This window comes from Nesoenas mayeri (assembly GCF_963082525.1).
Source record: "Nesoenas mayeri genome assembly, chromosome: 3".
Taxonomy (NCBI): domain Eukaryota; kingdom Metazoa; phylum Chordata; class Aves; order Columbiformes; family Columbidae; genus Nesoenas; species Nesoenas mayeri.
The window spans coordinates 91,138,091-91,157,284 of NC_137544.1; the positions used below are offsets into that span (position 1 = coordinate 91,138,091).

Below are 19,194 nucleotides of genomic sequence, written 5' to 3' on the forward strand. Positions count from 1 at the left end.
AAAGCATGTCTGAATGGCCCATTCTGCTATTTGCCTTGCTGCCTTCTCTCAGGATCCTGAGTTTTACCACCTAGTAGCCATTGTAGCCAAGGCTGTCCCCAACCTTCACATTCCCAACCAGTTCTTCCTTGCTTGTAAGCACCAGGTCCAACACAGCATCTTCTCCTTCATTGGCTTCACGGCTTCAGTGCCTTCCCCTTGTTGGATCCATGTTCACAGAGCAGGAAGGCGGAAAAGTAAAACATATACTTGTAATATGGAGATCGCAAGTTTGGCTCCTATGCTACAATTCAGGCTCCTAGTCAAATACTATCCTGATCTCAGAGAAAGTTCTGCTGGGTTTGGTTTTTTTTGCCTCCTGGTAAATCACTGAGACAGCAGAACTGCCAGGGGAAGCTGCCAGGGTCTTGTACTCCCCCACTATGGCTCCAAGTGAATGCAAGAATTTACCCCATGAGGTTCCTCTAGCTTCAGTGCCTACAGAATAAATATTATCAATGTATTTGCTGATATTTTAGGCTAATGACAAATGGACCTTGCTTTGAAAATCTCATCAGAGATATTAATAGGAGAATTCAACACAGTTATTAAAACAATATGAAAGCCAGGCATTACAACTCTGAGAATCAGAAAAAACCTTATTTGCCTTATTAAAAAATAACATTCACTGTGAATGTTATTTTGTATCACCTAATGACTTTCAGCCTTCAAAATTTATATACTGAGCTAAGGGTATAAGAGAATTAAATTTCTCTGTATAGAGGAGAGGTAGGTTAGATAGTTCAGCAAGGATCCTTTCAGACCCGAAAGATTTTTCCTAGAACAAGATACTTCTCAGTTTTTGCTGACTCACATATGAGTTTAACCATTATAGTTTGAACAATATAGTTCATTCAAAAACATACATAACCAGATCTCCTTGCTGACTGTGGTGTGAACTGATACAGCTCAATTAAATCCAGCTGAATACCAACTTTCACCAGATAGGGATGTAGAGAATGAGGAGGAAGAAGGGAGTGGGACACAACAACAACAAATCTAGCCTCTACAATTTTTAACCAAAATCTGGGCAGATTCTTCTAGTGTTTTCTTTCATGCTTCCTTGCATCTTCGTTTTTCTTATATTAGCAATTATAATCCTTCACTGACTGCAGGGACACCTCGTGGTGAGAATAGGTGAAAACAGCAGGCTGCCATTCAATAAATTAAACCATGCAGCAAACGACTGACAGATGTTTTTCCTCCTTAGGATAATCAGAATTTCACAGGCACAGACTTCCACTCCCACTCTGATTCTGGGGCATACATTAACACATCCAGAACAGAAAACACTGACACAGCAACTCTAAGAACAAAGGACTGAGTTGTCCAGTAGACCTGAACTGTCTAACAGTCCACTTATAATTAACTTCTGTCTTCCAGAGGATACAAGAGTAGCCAATTCAACTTCACACTGTGTTTAAAAAGCAGTCCCCAGAATGGCTGGTACGGCTTTCTCCCCACCTCCTTTGTCTAATGCGCCAGCGAAACACATTTCAGTGACTCACTGCAAAATATCTTGCTGGCATTTTCTTTTTTTTTATTTTTTTAAAGCATGTATGTGTGTATGATTTTGAACAGGGATACAGAGATTCCCCTTCTCCCCACTGCAGTTACACTGTGGCACTGTCACTGCAGCACTGCACTCGATCCATTGCATAATAGGAATAGCATCAGCTTGCTTACCCAGTGCAGTGACCCAATGCAGACCTTGGCAGCCAGCAGAGGAACAGTGGGATCTGTAGGTCGCAGTTTAGCACACTCTTTGAGCACTGACACAGCATACGCTGACTGGAGGAGGAAGAAATAAAAAAGGCTGATTAGACAACACTGTTACAGAGCCTAAGCAATACATTTCAGTGAAATGTACAAAGAAGTGCCAAGAAGTAAAAAGTCACATGTCACCAACAAATCAGCAACTTTATTCCCACCTTCCACATGCACAGACACACGTGTGCACACATGTGCACACCAACCTACACTCTTCCCACACTTACAAGAACTGTGCCAAGGAACTGGCCCTGGCTGGGCACTTCGTAAGAAACAGTCTTCCTCAGGCATTAACACACTGGTTATTTAAACTCTGCCTTCCCAATTCACAAGAATTCCGCTATAGCTTTCCTTGCACACAACCGTCTTCTAGTAAGCCAGAAAAGATCATACAGAGCTTATCCTCCAGTACATTAACATTTCAGGCCAACTCTACTCAGAGAGAGGTTTGTGCAGCTGAAGTACTCTGCTCTGTAGATTGTTTTTTGTCTTCTCCAGTTCCAGAACATACAATAATATAACTGAGATCCCACCATGCGAAGTGTGGAGCAGGCAACTGCAGAGCAATACACTTTCAGCAGGTGGTCTGAGTAGCACGTGTTAGAAAGCAAGCCCATAAAACTCTTCCTGTCTTCCTGGTGTTAGGTTACCATTAAGGAATTAGGTTTATTAGGATTAGTAGTCACATAGCCTTTTTGACTCAATGTGCTCTACAAACATTGCTTTTTATAGCATATGTTCATGGCATTTTAGAAGGTTTAAAGATGAATGAGGAAAGCTCTGATCTGAGGTGTTGGTGAGAAGATCTGCTCGGCTGATGAGGAGGTAACAGAAGTTGTCCTGCCAGTCTCCTAGCCCACCCCACCTAGAACACAGTTTCTTTCAGGAGTCCAGCCCTCCACACTACAGTCCCCTACTTCCCCCAAACTCTCTCATCTTTAAGCTCAAGGGGAAGTTTTCTTCTCTCAGAATTTCTCTTTACGTGCTCCATTCCTCCCAAACTCTTCACACAGTCCCAAGTCACACACAGGCCTCTCTCACTCACTGCTCCCTCTCAGAAGCACATTAAATAGTCATGGCCTTTCCATATTACAGGAGAGCAGCGACATTATCTTGCAGAGTCAAACTAACAGCTATTGCATCAGGTCCTGGCCATCTACTCCTGACCCCCAGGGGCTCTCCCCAGCACAGAGCCATGCACCCCACACCGCAGCCTCCCGCTCCCGGGGGCCATCAGCGTTCCCCCTCCCTCGCTCTGCACCAAAGCGAGATGCGCCTGACACCTCCTTTCCCCACAGAACTGAAAGGCCACTTCTTGCTGGGGGATTCAAAAGTCTGGATACAAACGCGCTTGGAAGGGAGCCTGGGAAAAGGGAAAAACAGATGTAGAGCAGCCCTGCCCGTGCTAAGGCAAAGACGGGTTTTGCAACCAAAGACACTACCTCCACAGCAGCAGAGAGCAAACCTCCTGCTTAAAAGCCTTGGGTACCTATGCTCTCCAGGCTGCTCCCACCCGCCTAGAGCATCAAGTATCATCAATAAAGAAATATTTGCTATTTAACAACTCCAAAGGCACAATTTGCGCAAAGCCAGAAGGAAGCTTGTCTCAGAACAAAGATGGGAATCAATAAAATTTGTCCTCAAGCTTAAACCATTGCCTCACTCCTCTCAGAAACAAAGACTTGGGTAATTCAAACCTGAGGTACAGGAAGAAACACATCACTGAGCTCTGCTGTCACAAGGTGACTAGCATCCCTCAGAATGAACCTCCCTGACACCTATTTGTTCAGAACAAGTAGTGTCTCAGGTTTTAATGGCATCTTATTCCTCTCACAGAATGCTACCTGCACTGCAGGCAGCTGGTATTCCCAGCAGCACTGCTGGACCTGTTGGTAATGCAAGCATAATAACCCCATAAGGGTCACCGCCTGGCACATCATCTTCCTGCCCTCCTGCCTATGTTCCAGCCCCACAGGTGTTTCCAAACAAGAGAAACCCAAAGAGCAGAGCAGGACAACATGCACCATGCTGGTCGATGTGGTGCTGAGCCTCCTCCCAAACCTTGACATCTCGCCATGCAAAAGTGAACTGAAAAGGCCATGTATGTAGAAGACTGTACGCTGTCTGGTGCCAGAGCTTTCAGAAACAAATAGAACCTGATGGTGGTTTCTCAGATCCCCATCAGCAGCGCAGCTGCAGGGAAAGCTGGGGCACCTGGCAGCTGGTGACTGCTCCCCCATGGGCTGGCACAGCCAGCACCAGCACAAACCACAGCAGTGAGAGGCCTGTCCTAATTTGGGCCACAACTGTAGGGCCTTCCAGGGTCTATATACAACAGACATGAAACAATCCAGCTCCTTTCTAGTTCTCTTGAACTCTCCTCCCTTCCTGCCTGCAGCTGGGCCATTGAGCAATGCTGGTCCTCAGGACACAAGCCAACCCTGCGGCCTCCGCTGCCCTCAAGCCGCAGAGCACTTCTCATGCCTGTCCTGAAGGAACTGCAAAACAGGGACTACTGAATACCACAAAGCAGAAAATCCCGCCCCGTACCTATGCCCAAACACCTTACATGTAGAGTCACTTCATCACATGCACCCGGGAGCTTCTGAACATTCCTCTACAGACCGAGAGCCACAGTTTCCACACTGCTTCTAAAACATTTACAAATGTCAATTTCAAGAAGTTTATAGAATTTGCAATTAAACATATAGCACAGCAGTGGTTTTAGAAATACGGCTGCATGAAACCTTTTTTTCTCTAGCTGCATTTTAAAAATTCAAGAGATCTATATAATTTAACCTTGAAAACTTTACTCTGTAGAATTATATACAGATGATGAAAATGTTAGCCAAGTAATGATAGTAGAAAGAATATTCCAACCTCACAGTGACCTTTCTTAGGGGACACTAGCATGACATATAATAGCCAGGTGTTTTAAAGATATTACAGGCATTGATAGGCAGGGAACAAATCTCATCCACTCAGTATTGAATACAGATGTCATTTGTTTGTAAAAAAATTAAATATGAAACAGTGTTGTGTAACATTGAAGTAATCTGATAATTAAAATGTACATATTCTTTCAGTTAGCGTGGGTGGACCAGGCAGCCAAGTGCATTGTTTGTGAGATTCACTGCAAGGCAAAAATAATTAGATTTATTGGTGAGCCATGTTTTGAAAAGAAAAGAGCCTGAACTCCAAGTGAGTGCACACTTCCTACTCATAATCATGAGCTTTAGAGAAGCTCACATGAAAATTCAAGCCAGGGTTTAAGTTTTCTGGTTAGCTTGCTAATTGCTGGATTATAACCACTGCACTGGAACCAGTTTCCAAGGACTTCAGAAAACTAGGGATTTGCCTCTGGATCTCATTTGGTGTCTCGCTCTGGGAAAAGGCTTTTAAGTCCCCTCAAACACACACAAATCTGTTAAACAGACATGTTTTAAAGAAACAACAAGCTTGCCAACAGCTGCCTCATGGGGGTTTCAACTTTGTATATGGGAGATCTAATGTAGGACTAAGAGCCTTGGGATCCTCATTGGGTTTAAGCTGATCCGTGATCTTCCTCCCTTTGTTATGACATAAAATTTAAAAAATGAACTATGTAAGGGACTTAAGAACTTCAGTTGCCTGAGTTGGGCATCTCCATCCTTCACATACCAGCAACTTTGTGTTTTATCCAATGGAGACAGTGAAGGACGTGGCACTACTGTTCCATATTTAAATTTGGTATCTATAGAAAGCTGGTTTTCTCCAACATTTTTCTTCATCTAGTCTACTTGCATACAATATTTTTTTCTGCAGATATCACAAACATGTTCCATAATAATTTATGAAAAGAAAATTAGAAAAGGCAGTTTCTGGGAAGTAGCAAGCAATACTGACAAATGGCAGCTTTTGGTACAGATTTCTGAAAAAGCTCTACGTAGCACATCAAATATAGGGAGACACTTCTCAATCTGCAGCAAGAAATCACAATGAAGTTAGGTCAAGGGAGAAGGATGGAGAAGACACCTTGCCCTAAGTAATTACAGCACCTGTGGTTTTGACTCCTATAAGGTAGTAAAATAGAAAAAAACAAAACAAAACAAAACAAAAAAAAACCCAAACCAAAACAAACTCAAACACACTTCTATCCAAATACAAAACACAAGCCCCATTCTCCATTTACTACTCATATAATGAACCATGCAAGCATGCTTCCCAAAGATGCTTACATATGAACAGTATAAAATTAAGAGTAGCTTACAGTTAATTCTCTTTCTTACTTTCCCAAAAGGCACAAGAGATCTTGCCATCAATTACAACTGTTCAAATGCTGTTTTTCCTAGGTGACTGCAACAATTTTCATTCTTTCCTCTTGTCTCCTCTCCCATCATACCAAAGTGACAAAAGAAGGACGTCAGAGATTCATTTCATATTCAGAAGATAAAGAAAACACAAATGTAAATAAAAGGAAGAAGAATTTCCAGACAGTAAATCATGCCAGGCAGACATGACACACCATAAACAGTTGCTCTTCTCTTGCAAACGTTCCAAAAACCTTTCTACATTTTGCTTCTTTGGTAATACTTTTCAGCCAGAGGGAAAAACGTTCCTCAAGGTGGTGGTTTTGCTAGACAGCTTCATTCCCAACGCACCTGGCAGCTTAGTACACAGAAGAATCTCCACGACTAATACTGCTTTATTTCCAGCATCATCCTGTCTGACTTAAAAAACTGCACTCTCTCAAAGGAACTGTGGGGAAGTGTGGGAAATCTTTCATCGTTATGCAAGAATTAGTATTCCCTGTGTCCTGGGATTCACAGCCACCTAGCTATGAAAGACCTTGAACCAACACATGAAGATGTTGTAGAGTGAGCCAGCAATTGAGAACTCTGGAATTAGCTGATTTAGTGTTAGCTTTCCACTGAATTTCTTGATTTCTGCGAATCCCTCAGCATGAATATTATTCCCTTAAGACATTTACTTCTCTCAACAGAGGGACCAATTCTCAGCCTTCTCTTTTACCCTGTGTTTAGCAAATCAGATCGCTGGAGTTAAGCAGTTATATTCACTTTTAAAAGTGAATTCTAAGATCTAGAAGCATAAATTTGTCTTTGCTAATGTGACAAATGACACTTCCTGTCAAGAAGAGACTTAAGCCTTAAGGCAATTGTATAGCCCACCTAGGTATTCTGCTCAGTCAGGCATCTTTGGAAATTTCCATTTTCTGTACTACGTACAGCACACAGGCACACCCCCTTCTAGTCTTTCTTTTGCACCAAAAGAAACGAAACTATTGAATATCCCCTAGATAGCTGACCTTTGTAACAGGATCTTTAAGCAATGAATGTTCAATATTTTAAATCTCATTCCCCAGCAATGCTATTTAAGGAGCCATCTGAGGCCTCTGCTGCTCCCAAGGTTCCTGCCTGCAATGCAAAGAGAAATGTACTTTTTTTAATGCCAGTTGCCTAGCAACCTTGCTTTTGCAAAGAAACCAACAGAAGGAACAGCCGAAATCATAAAATTTGTCTGCTGTTGCTACAGAATTATGCATCAAATATATTTATAACCTCTAACCTTCTGGAAAGCTGCATGTACAGGCATGGCTGAGTCAAACCTGAAAGCTCCTTGAAGCTGTTAGAGACATCTGCTTTAGCTGCACTGTTTAAATAAGGGGAAGTATTCCTTCTTTTTTTTTTTTTTTTTCGGGTGCAACACAGATATGAGCAGCTCAGGCATTAGCTTGTCATTATTTGGCTACAATCAGTATGCAACAGCAACTTGCAAAGGCCTCCAAGAATCAGCGTTCCCGTCTGTGTAAGACTGGTTTCAAAACCCTCAGAACGCTGCCAGCAGAAGGCCTGGGCAGGGCTGCAGCATCTCCCGCTGCGCAGCTCCAAGGGGAGCACAGTGACGCTGCAGGATTGGCTCCGGGAAGAGCTGGAGCCTGCTCCCCCAGCAGAACAGCTGAATGACACATGCCAAGGAGGATGCGATTATCTCCTGTTGTGTAACTACCAGACACCTCCTGAAGCGTTGTGTTATTAAGAAAACCATTCAGGTAGACAAGTGTGACTCTTTATTCCTCTCTGCCTTCAAGATGAACAAATGTAAGGGATAAGAGCAGAGAGGAGGATTTTCTGTAGTTGAAAGCAGCTTTATGTGCCTGGTTTTGCAAGGTACTTGCAAGGTTTTGCAAGGTACTTGGTGCTTAAATTCTCCTACTGCCAGCCTATCTTGTCTATATGGTAATGCTGACTATTGTCCTTACAACATCCTCAGTATGGGATCGCAAGGGCTGGGGGAGGCTCAGCAACAATGCACTTGTTTCTAAAGAAGTCACACAACCGCTCTCCTAAAGGCAAGCAGTGGGCCGATGGTGCTCTGTTAGCCCTTAGAGGAGAGGGGCTGGACAGCTGCATGCCAGGGACCCCAGGAACACGTAACCACCATCAGCAATCCCAGCGCAAGGCCTGCTGAGCGTAGCCCTTGCCTCCAGATAGCTGCTTCTACCTCCACTGGGCTCTCACAGATCCCCACAGCCTCTTCTATTACTCTTGAGCTCTTCCTCTATGCACATCCTGCTGCACTCCATCCCCTAAATGAGTGTAAGGGGTGGGGGATGAGAGCAGGTTACCCTCTCATTGCAGATGCTCCAGACTTCCCTCAGCTGGCCTTTGACTATCACTCCCCACTCCTCCTCTCAAGAAACACATATCCTAAAAGCTTCTAATTCACTAAGCTGTGTTGTGGGGTTTTTTGGGGCAGAAACATTAAACATGAGCATGAAAATGGTTTTACACACTGAGTACACTAATAATAATAATAAACATCCAGCAGACATGAGAGATCAGTGTAAGGCTGCTGTGAGTGGAATGGCTCAATTAGGACACCCAGCACTTTTAGACTAAGTGGACTCAGTGTTTACAGAATAATTCAACAGCTATCCTTCAAGAATCTCTCCCTCACTACCCTTAGGAAAACGGTACATCATTGTCTTTAAATATAAATCTTTTCTCCTTGGCTGGCAGGTAGAGGAGAGGCATCAATGTTGCCTCACATCGTTCAAGGCACATATTTTATCAGTTGTCTTTCCCTTAAGCAGTATGACAGGTAGACAAAGACACCATCAATGCAGATCTAGAAGACTTTCTGAAGCACTGTCAATTTAAGCTAGAGTGCAATCCCATGATGCACTTTTGAGTTTCTACTCCCAGAGGGCTACGGTGACACTTCAGGACACCCAGGCTGGGTCCTGTGTGAGGCTGTTAGGTGTGGAAGGGGACAGAAATCTGAACAAAGGAACACACAACTCATCCAACCGGTCCGAGACCAGGGAAATGCTTGCAAGTACACAGGGACCCTATTTCACACCCCGTGTGCTAATAATACATCATCTAGACACTATGACAATTTTTCCTCCAACTTCAGATAAATTGGTAGAGCTGCCCTAGTCCGCCAGGGTGCTGTGTGCTGGCAACCTCCACAGCCGCCAGTGGAAAATGTTTTGCTGAAAAGCAGTAGCAGAGAAGAGTGCCCCCACAGCTGCCTGTCTCTCCCCTCTACTGTGAAGACAAAGTCTCCTCTACAAGAGTTTAGTCCTTCTTTCCCCCATTCCGCTGAATACAGGTCACTCTTGAGACAAGCAGATGCAACCTACTGCACTCATTTTCCTCTGGCAGCAGGACAGTGGCTCATCTCGCCGCCCGAGGACTCTGCCAGATGGCACCCGGCTATCACACCACTCGCCACTCAGACTCCAGCCTGTCCATCCACGGCAGCGGAGCCGGGGAGCTGCGATGCCCACTCAGCCCCTGGCTGTCTTATTTTCACATTGTGAAGGTTATAACCAGCAGAGGCAACCTAAGTGGCTGTGAAGAGTTCAGCATTCAGTTTTCCAACACCAGTTCAGTAGAACAAGGGTGCTGCATTAGAATTATTTAAACCTCTCGCCTATCCAGAACTGTGCTTGGTGACACAGGACATCCCTCACCGCTGTCCTTCTCCAGCAGGCATGTCTTTGCCATTGTCTAGGCTTTCCAGCATTTAATTCAAAATTGCCTACAGAAGTCTTTCAAATTTCATGGTGGATTTTAATCATTTAAATAAACACACTCCTCTTGCTCAGGAAATATATAGCTCAGCATACATACATCCCCAAAAATGGGTTAAGAAACATCTTATTCATTATGCAAGTTGTTGAGAAGCATAGGAAAGTGAAATTGCTATTACTCCATTATTTTCACTGCTTAAGTGGACAGAAAGACAGGAAGGTCATGTTTCTCTGAGCTTTTCATTCACTGTTTTATGAAGCACTAAGGCCTCCTTTGCTCTGTAAGAACTTACTGAAGTGCCTATTTTTGTTAAGATACTTGCTTTTTAAAATAAGGTGTAAGCTCAAGCATACATACAGTGATGAGCCTAGGTGGCTGCTTTGACATTCAGATTGATCACTTGCGAAAAATGACAGTTCCCATTTGGCAATTTTTTTGGCTGCCAGGGCAAGAAAACAGTTTGAAGTTCAACTTGATTAACTTAACTTGAAGAAGACAAATATACAAAATAGAAGTAACACTAGTCAAATGCAGTATAGAATAGAGAGCAAGATTGGATTTTACAGTGCTTTTAAGAAGGTCAGAGTCTGCAAATCCGAAAAATGCATTTGAAAACAGAGACCAAACTTTCCAGCATTTACAGGTTGATAAAACTGTTCCTGTCATACTCAGGATTTATGAGCATGATTTGCTGAACTGCAGAACAAGTAATGCTACAGGATGTGAGATTTCATTACCAAGAAATAAGATCAGGAATTGGCTGTGACTGAGAGAGGTGAAAACAGATCTTTTACCTATAAAAGCTCAAGTGTACTCTGCATTTTGCAGTCTAGACAGACCACACTGTTTTCTCATCAGTTCTTTCTGCTACACTGGAGCACTTGCTTTTAAATGAACTCTGTCCTGCTACCAAGCTGTGAAGCAGTATAAAAATGTAGGCCACATCTCCCATTAGCAAGATGACGCATTGCAGAGCATACAACAGGAATCCTCAGGGAATACTTTGGGATTAGAAGTGAAATACCGCACAGATGGGACTGTTGGGTAAGGGAATTCCCTCTGCCCCATATAGGGCTCAGAACATTTAGAGCTTTTACATCAGTAGGCAAGATCAGGCCATTTTACCTTGTAAATATTTAAAGTACAAGCAAAAATTCATGACATACTTAAAAATCTGAAAAGATAGGACAGTTACAGAGGTACAGATACTTGTGTTATTCTTTTTTTCCTCTTAAGCACCAAATATTCAGTAACTTCTAGGGAAGCTGAAGAGGTATGCAAACATATACGGAGAAAGACTGAGTTCTCATGCAAATTGTTAGAAGCTAAAGATCAAGTCCTATTTCTTGTCTCCATACTAACCTAGGATTGAACCACAATTACCTCTCTGGATACAGCGCCTCTCTTCACCATCAGCAGCTAAAAATCTAGATTTGCTCTCTGGCAGATTACTAGAGCTCCAGCATTGCCTGCTGTTGAGAAACAGGTCACACAACCTCTAAAGCAAATAAAGCTCCCAGACAAGTCCTGAGAGTGTTCATGGGAAGACACTGTGCCTTTCCATCACAGCTTATCTAGCCATTGTTGTCCTCAGTATGAAGAGATCAGGTATCCAGAGGATTTGCAAATGCACAGAGGGCAGCAACGTGCTGACTCCAGCTGAATGCCAAGGGGAGCTGGACCTGACTTGTAAAACCCCAACCTGACATGCCAGTGCAAGGTGCTAGCAGTATGGTACCAGGCTCATTGTCCAAGTGATCCATGAGCAGTTTCAGGTTTCCAGAGAGATGCTCGAGTCTAGACATCATTTTCATACTTGGAATTGGATTTTGAAATGCTTGTATGTAACTCATATAGGAATCTGTGAGCCTCTTTCTCACTGAACATCTCCCTTCAGCTCCTTGCTGATCTAACATGCTTTCTCAAAGTTTTGATGTCTTTTTTTGATTATAACAGATCTAACTGATTTATGAGGTAAGTGTGGAGTCCCAGAACGGAGTCAGAGTTTGCAAGGTCCCGCCAAGCACATGCCTGGTGCCTCACACTGGGGTCACTGCTGACCGCTATTTGCCTGGGGTGGCCCACAGATCCCAGCGCCACAGGCTCCGCACAACCTCCACAGGCAACCTTTTTGCAGGGTACCACCACAATCACTTTTTGGCCTCTTAATAGGAAACATGTATTTGTGTTGCTGCAACTGAAAGCCATCACATCTTGTCCCACCTGACACAGACAAGATCAAACCCTTCTTCTAAGAGGTCTTGAAGACTTGTTTCTCTGTTGGACTTTTTTCTCCCCTTTAAGGTAAAAAACAAAATAAACCAAAACAATTCTTTCAGTCCTTCCACATTCCTGCTTAGTAAACACTCAGCCATCCTCCATGTTCTTTATTAAGGCCTTCTCTTGTTGGTCACCCATTTTCTCGAAGTATAATGCGTAACAATAGTCAGTCTTCCAAGATAAGGCTTTGTCTGTGCTCACAGAAGTGAAGGAATCCCTTCAGACATCTTCCAAGCTTTGCTACACTTACACATCACAAGATGACAACAGCTTTGCAAAAGCAGGCCACTGTGTATTCACCTCCAACCTCCAAGGCTAATAAAGAAAAGCTCCTGCTGCTTCTGTCTACCTTTTGCAACCAGAATTCAGCCATCTCAGCGGTTAACTGGTAATTTTGACAAATACTACACTATTTAAAAAAAACCAACTTATGCTAAACCACATGCCCATGCAAACATCCATACATCATTTCTTTTTCTACAGTATCTTTTGCACCAAGCACTTCAAAAATATCAATCCTTGCAAGCTCTCTACAAAAAAAGCATTAACATTTCCTTGATCAGATGGAGAAACCACAGCTTAAAGAAAGGATAAGTCAACTGCCCAAAGACATAGAGTGAGTTGATGACAGTTTTAGATATCAGTATCTTTATGGTAATGTTGAACCTAAAGAGAACAGACATCTGTATAATGTTTTACTTCAGTCCACAGCTATGCACAAAATCTATTTTCTCCTTGATAATGAGAAGCAAACACTACATGGAAAGAACAGTACTCGATACCAAACGCACATACCTGATCACAAAGTGCAGAGTCTAAAACATGAGCACTGTCCTTCCATGTAGCTGTCTGATGGCACCTACCACCACCAGCAACTAAGCACCACGCAACTGCCACCCCCACAGTGGGATGGGGGAGCAAATCAGAAGGGTAAAAGTAGACAAAACTCATGGGTTGAGATACAGACAGTTTAATAAGCAAAGCAAAAGCCATGCACACAAACAAAACAAAACAAGGGATTAATTCACTGCTTTCCATGGACAGGCAGCTGTTCAGACATCTCCAGGAAAGTTGGACTCCATAATGCATAACAGTTACTTGGGAAGACTAAAGCCAGCACTCTGAATGTACCCCCCTTCCTTCTTCTTCCCCTGGCTTTACATACTCAGCATGACATCATGTGGTATGGAATATCCCTTTGTTCAGCTGGGGTCAGCTGTCTTGGCTGTGTCCCTTCCCTACTTGTGCACCCCCAGCCTTCTCATGGGTGGGTTGGTGGAAGGAGCAGAAAAGGCCTTGACTCTGTGTAAGCTCTGCTCAGCAGTAACTAAAACAGCCCTGTATTATCAACTCAGTTGTCAGCACAGATTCAAAACATAGCCCTGTAGTAGCTACTATGAATTGTAGAATCACAGAATCATTTTGGTTGGAAAAGATCAGAGTCCAACTACAAACATACCACTGTCAAGTCCACCTCTAAACCATGTCCCCAAGAACTTCATCTACACATATTTTAAACACCACCAGCAATGGTGATTCAGCTGCTTCCCTGGGCAGCCTGTTCCATTGTCTGACAAGCCTTTCAGTTCAGAAGCTTTTCCTAATATGCAGTCCAAACCTCCCCTTGCTGCAACTTGAGGCTATTTCTTCTCATCACTTGCTACTTAAGAGATCGACACCCTCCTTGCTACAATCTCCTTTCAGGTAGTTGCACAGTAACTCTACCCCAGCCAGAAGTAGCATATCCCACAAAATCCATGATTGCACCCCTTCAAACAAGCAAGCTGGACAGACTCTGCCAGAGGAAAATGTGCCCTTTCTCAGTCCTTAGTTTTGAACCTTACCTTTCCACAGGCCACCATGGACAGGGCGAGCTGATACCAGAGGTGAAATTCATCAAACGCAAACTTCATGGCTCTCTCCAAGCACTGAGAAATAAATGTTGGGAGAAACATCAGACTTTTGTTTGTTTGTTTTGTTTGATGTCTTTTGTCAAGACCATTGCTTTGCTCAGTAATCAAATCAGAGGAGACAATCTGTTGTGGTGTTGTAGTCCGGGGCCCATTTTTGGGGGGTTTGTGGTTTTGGTGGGGTTTTTTTGAGGGGAAGGTGTTTTGTTTCAGGGTTTTTTGGTGGCATTTTTGGGGGGGCTGAGGGAGGAAGGGTCGTTTAGTTTTGGGTTTTTGTTTGTTTGTTTTAATAATGACATTTTCCTCTTAGTTAATGAAACTTGCTAGAACACACCATCACTTCAAATGAGGGCCACTTTGTTCAAGTGTCTACATATAAATTATGTTCAGTATGCACTTCTGGCCTGTGCTGCCATAGGTCTGCAGCCGTATCTGCTAATTGCCAACCAGCACGTTTTATTTTCACCTTCCCCACGAGCTACAGCAAAGACAGGCTTTGCTTGCTCATTTGGAGTGGAAGTTTCAGTAGAAGCCAGAAGGTACCTCAGCAAGCATGACATACTGCCCTCTCCTGCCCAGCGTGATACTGAGGAGGTCGTAGACTGCAGAAGCATCCTGGAGGCTGACAGCTCGGTCATCCTGCTGGTCTGGGGCTCGGCTGATCACTGCATCCCGGTTGGCCTGGACACAGACACAAATGAAGCATCAGACCCCAAAAGAACAAGGCAAAACTGACCCCTACATAGGAAGTCCCACCCATCACATCATCCATGGCATTTAGTTTAAAATCATCTTGAGATATCCTTTTTAACTCATCCCAACATAAAAAGGTGTTTCCATACAGATACTTTTTATCCACACAAAGCAAACTCAAGAAGAGAGCTGTACATACAGAATGAAACTGCTAGGAATACCTCATCTGGATTTGTTTCACAGAATTACAGCATTAGGGAAACAGACCTACCAGATCCCATTTCCTCAATAATTAGAAATTCAAGGCCATCCTTAAACCACGTTCCTTATTACTCCAATTGCCTGCAACTGTGATAACTGCTTCCATGGTCAGTATTTTATCTTCTGTGCCTGCACTTCATTTCTTCCCAATAACATGTGTTTTTGTTTTTCTTTCCTGCTACTCACTTTTGATTTTTTAATTTGAGCAGGTTGCCTTAGCAATCAGATTTGCCTGTTATCAATTTAATGCAATTACAGGTCTGGGGAATACAATACCAAACGATTTTTAAAATATATATATACACCTTGTAAGTGTTAATTTTGCATAATCTACCCATGCATTGCTCAGCCTAGATCAAAAAGAGACATTACTTTTGACAGAAAATGATCAGTGTAGCAATTTGAAAAGATGTCCCAAAATACCACATGCCACAGACTCGGATTTACCTCAAGATTCCAGTCTCTCTCTTATCTGAACACAAAGAGGGGATATTTCGATTCCAGAGTAAACTGCAAAGTCCCTCTGATTTCCAAATACAGCGGACATCACCCAGACTGCCTGACCTAAGGGCGAGGCAGCGCTGGATGCCGCCGAGCGCTGGCACGGACTGACGGCACAGATACGCTGCCCTGGGCTCCTCAGCTGAAAGGCTGCAACATCAGACATGCAGGTCTAGACAGCTAAAAGATCAGGAAAATTACAAGACTGCCAGCAGTTTCACCTGGGGCAAAGACAAATAAAATGTTCCCTCCCTGAGATTTATTTTGTAATAGTTACTACTAAAATCTTACATCTATCTCTTTCTAATTGCAGGGAGATTTTTTCCTCCTAAAAAGGTTAAACATGGGAATTAAGTGTAATAAAAATTTCCAGAATATGCAGCCCTTAAAGCCCACGCATACTTCATTATGATGCAGCTGTTTCATCATGATATTATCTGTGTAATGCCCCAGTTCCAAGCACTCCTCATCACAGTCTCCAGCAGAGACGGTGAACACAATTACTGACAACTAACACCATCACAACCAGGAGCTAAATGGCGACTGCAGTTAAAGGCAAACTGACAGGTCAGACTTGGTCTAGTGTTTGCACAAATAAACTTAACATCAACTCCTGTAGCAACAAGACCTTTTTTCATGTTACTGCAAAAGACATAATTTGTGATTTAAAAAAAAAAAATATATATATATATATAGTTCAGAACGACAGGTTGCATGAGAGAATGGAACCAACTTCGAAGAGAAAATCCTGCAACCAGAGTACACAAGCACAGCTCATCTGTTTTTATTAGCAGAACTAAGCAAATAAGAATAAAAAAATAATAGATGTTTGTGCTCTGTTTGGGTCTAACCCAAGACTGCTACTTCAAAACAGAAAAATGAGATAAAGGCATATACACAACAATCCTGAGACTGCTACTTTAGAGAGTTAAATCATATACAGAATGATACTTATTGCCAAGTCAATCTTCCTATGTATATGCAATAGCATTAACATTTTTTTCCTGCACTGGTTACATTGTTATGACAGTTTTTTGTAGAAAATAGCTACTGAGATAGCACCCCTATGCTCTGTAATCTCATTATCAGCCTCCCATTAGTCAGCTATAGCCTGATGCTTTTTTGGGTATCCATCAAGCTGCAATTTTAAAGCACAGACATAAAATCACTCAGAACTGGTGAGTGCCATTAATGTCTGCTAACAGATACTGGTGCTAGAGGGAAGATCATGCCCAAATCCTGCAATAAGCAGGAATACAAGACATATTACAAAGATGCAACATTCTAAAACCACAGTCACACTGAACATATTGTACATATCATACTTCACCTAAGCAGACAGCAGTTAAAAAAAAAATGCATACGCATGACTAATATTCTTTCCAAGAAGGTCATAAACCTGCTTATTTTGTTCAAGCTTCCAAATCTCAAAGCCACAGAACAGGGGTGTCAAACTCATTGTCACCAGGGGCCACATCAGCCTCACAGTTGCCTTCAAAGGGCCAAATGTAGTTTTAGGACCGTATAAATGTAGGAGCAGTTACATTCATACAGGTGTAAACCTCATAACAAGCTGACTGAACGGCAGCAAGAACATGAGTATGCTTAACACAATAATGTAAATCATCATCCCAAGGCTCAACATATCATTTACTACTGCAGTGTTACATACAGGAGGGCGGAGAAGGGAACATGAATCACTATTTCTTACAACCCACAGACCAAGGACACTGTGACCCAGATCACCAATAGCCATTTTTTTTTACTTCATTTTTGTTTATGTTTTTGTAAGCTTCAGTTTAGCAGTGAGAAAACTTGACAGTCCCTGGTTAAGTACAAGTGCAAACCAGTTGTAGAGTTACTGCAACACAGCATAACTGATTGTGTTGGATGGGGAATTTTACTTACTGAAACATACACAGAGGGAGAGAAAGATTGCATTTTCCATTTGAGAATGCATAAATTCTAAGCCATTTACACCAACATTTTTTCAATACCTGTGTTTCTATTGTTTCAGACAACTCATTTTCTTGAACGTAAATGGAAAAAGGGTTATTTGTAGAACACTGATCTCCAAACAGTACCTCAACCACATAAACAGCAATCCCCAATTTGTCCTAGTGCATTACTTCCTCCTCCACTAGAAGCAGCGGTGAAATACAGCTACAAACACATTTGACACGCCAGCATGACTCTTCCCCGTAAGCCATTCCCGTTGTCACACAGCCCTGCCCCGCAGCACACAAGCAGGGTAGAGGGACATGGTGAGGCACACCATTAAAAGAAGAGAACCTCTGTTCAAGGCTGCTGTGTGGGATGGAGAAGGTCACTAATGCTACCAACAGGAGTTTCACCATCTGAATTTAGCATAAACTTGCATTATCGAGAGCAAAAATACACAGTCAATGCCCTGGGTGATGAAGCAACCCAGAGACGTATGACACCTGCATATTTTGGGGTGCATGAGACACAATCAGCTGCGTGTGCAGGTGGCTCAGACCTGACACTGATCCTGCTTTGGGAGATAAGGCACATCCTGCAGTCAGCCCAGACTGAGCAGCACACACGACAACAAGCACCTTCAGCCCTCCCTGCAAATTAGATAAGTCACCTATACATAAAGGATTTGCTGTGCATCAATGGCTGATAATTACAGCTTATTTATGGCATGTTTATCACATGTAGAAAGGAAAAGAGCCACAGCAAATCCAAACAGCCATTACTTCAGCAGTGATTACGCACATAGTTACCCTGCAGAAAATTAAATTTTACCACAGTACAAAGATGTGCTTCTTAATAAAACGTCAAGCAATCATATGAATTACAATAGAGCATATTCCATACGGCAGCCCATTCTCACAGCAATTAGCTACGAAGTATCCTTTAATTGCTCACTTTGAAACATGGCTCCCCCTGCTTTAGTCCAAAGAAGAAAAAGAAAGCAATTAAAATCTTTAATGAGTGCCTGCTGCCTGCCCCCTAATTCACGGGCATTCTAATGTTCAACTTGTGTCTTTTCATAATAGACATAATTGCCAGATCCACTGCAACCATCTATACAGAACGGCAGCATGTTTTACACAGTGTACTGTAATAATGTAATTGGTGTGATTCAATACTAGCATTAAGAGAGAAAAACAAATGTTATGTGTGTAAGATTGACAAGAACCCTTTGGAATCACGCAATTGATGCCTCTGCTGCTAAGAGCTGGGAAATATTTAGCATGTGTCATTCCGATCTCCACTCTGGCTGTTTTGCTTGTACTGCCAATAAAATGAACGAATTCTTCACAACAACAAGGACCCATTCACATGGAAAAAGGCTACTGACGTTTCACCTAAGTTATTGATGATCCTTAAACAGCACTTGAAGGTTCCCCTCACTAACATATACAAAGAAAATATTCAGGATTGACTGCAAAGCTGCTGTGAAAATCAGAAGCAAGTGGAACAGAGAGGAAATACCATACTCCAGCCTCTCCCAAAGCTGCTCTTACAGAGATACCACAACTTGCTCAATTTCAGACTAGAAGCACAGTATATGAAAAATAAACTGCCTTGGGAAGTGAGTTGCATCTGCCTCATTTCTGGTAGGTAATAAATACAAGTTACTGGTACCCAAATTCAGATGTCTCAGCAAAACAGCCCATTATTATTTATTATTAAATATGACCATCTAGATATATCTTATCTCTAAC

At 42.6% G+C, this 19,194-nt stretch overlaps 1 protein-coding gene across 4 annotated transcripts in view; it reads right to left on the reverse strand.

The window, feature by feature from the left end:
* TTC7A (tetratricopeptide repeat domain 7A) overlaps positions 1-19,194 on the reverse strand; it is a gene marked incomplete at both ends in the record, with an annotated part of 170,378 nt that overhangs the window by 111,790 nt on the left and 39,394 nt on the right. For 3 of the 4 annotated variants that reach the window (XM_080340821.1, XM_080340820.1, XM_080340823.1), the window contains 3 exons: positions 1,726-1,830; positions 13,976-14,059; positions 14,585-14,722. In XM_080340821.1, coding sequence (XP_080196947.1) covers positions 1,726-1,830; positions 13,976-14,059; positions 14,585-14,722 — 327 coding nt within the window. The remainder of the gene's footprint in view (positions 1-1,725; positions 1,831-13,975; positions 14,060-14,584; positions 14,723-19,194) is intronic. The other variant, XM_080340822.1, reaches the window with a different exon arrangement.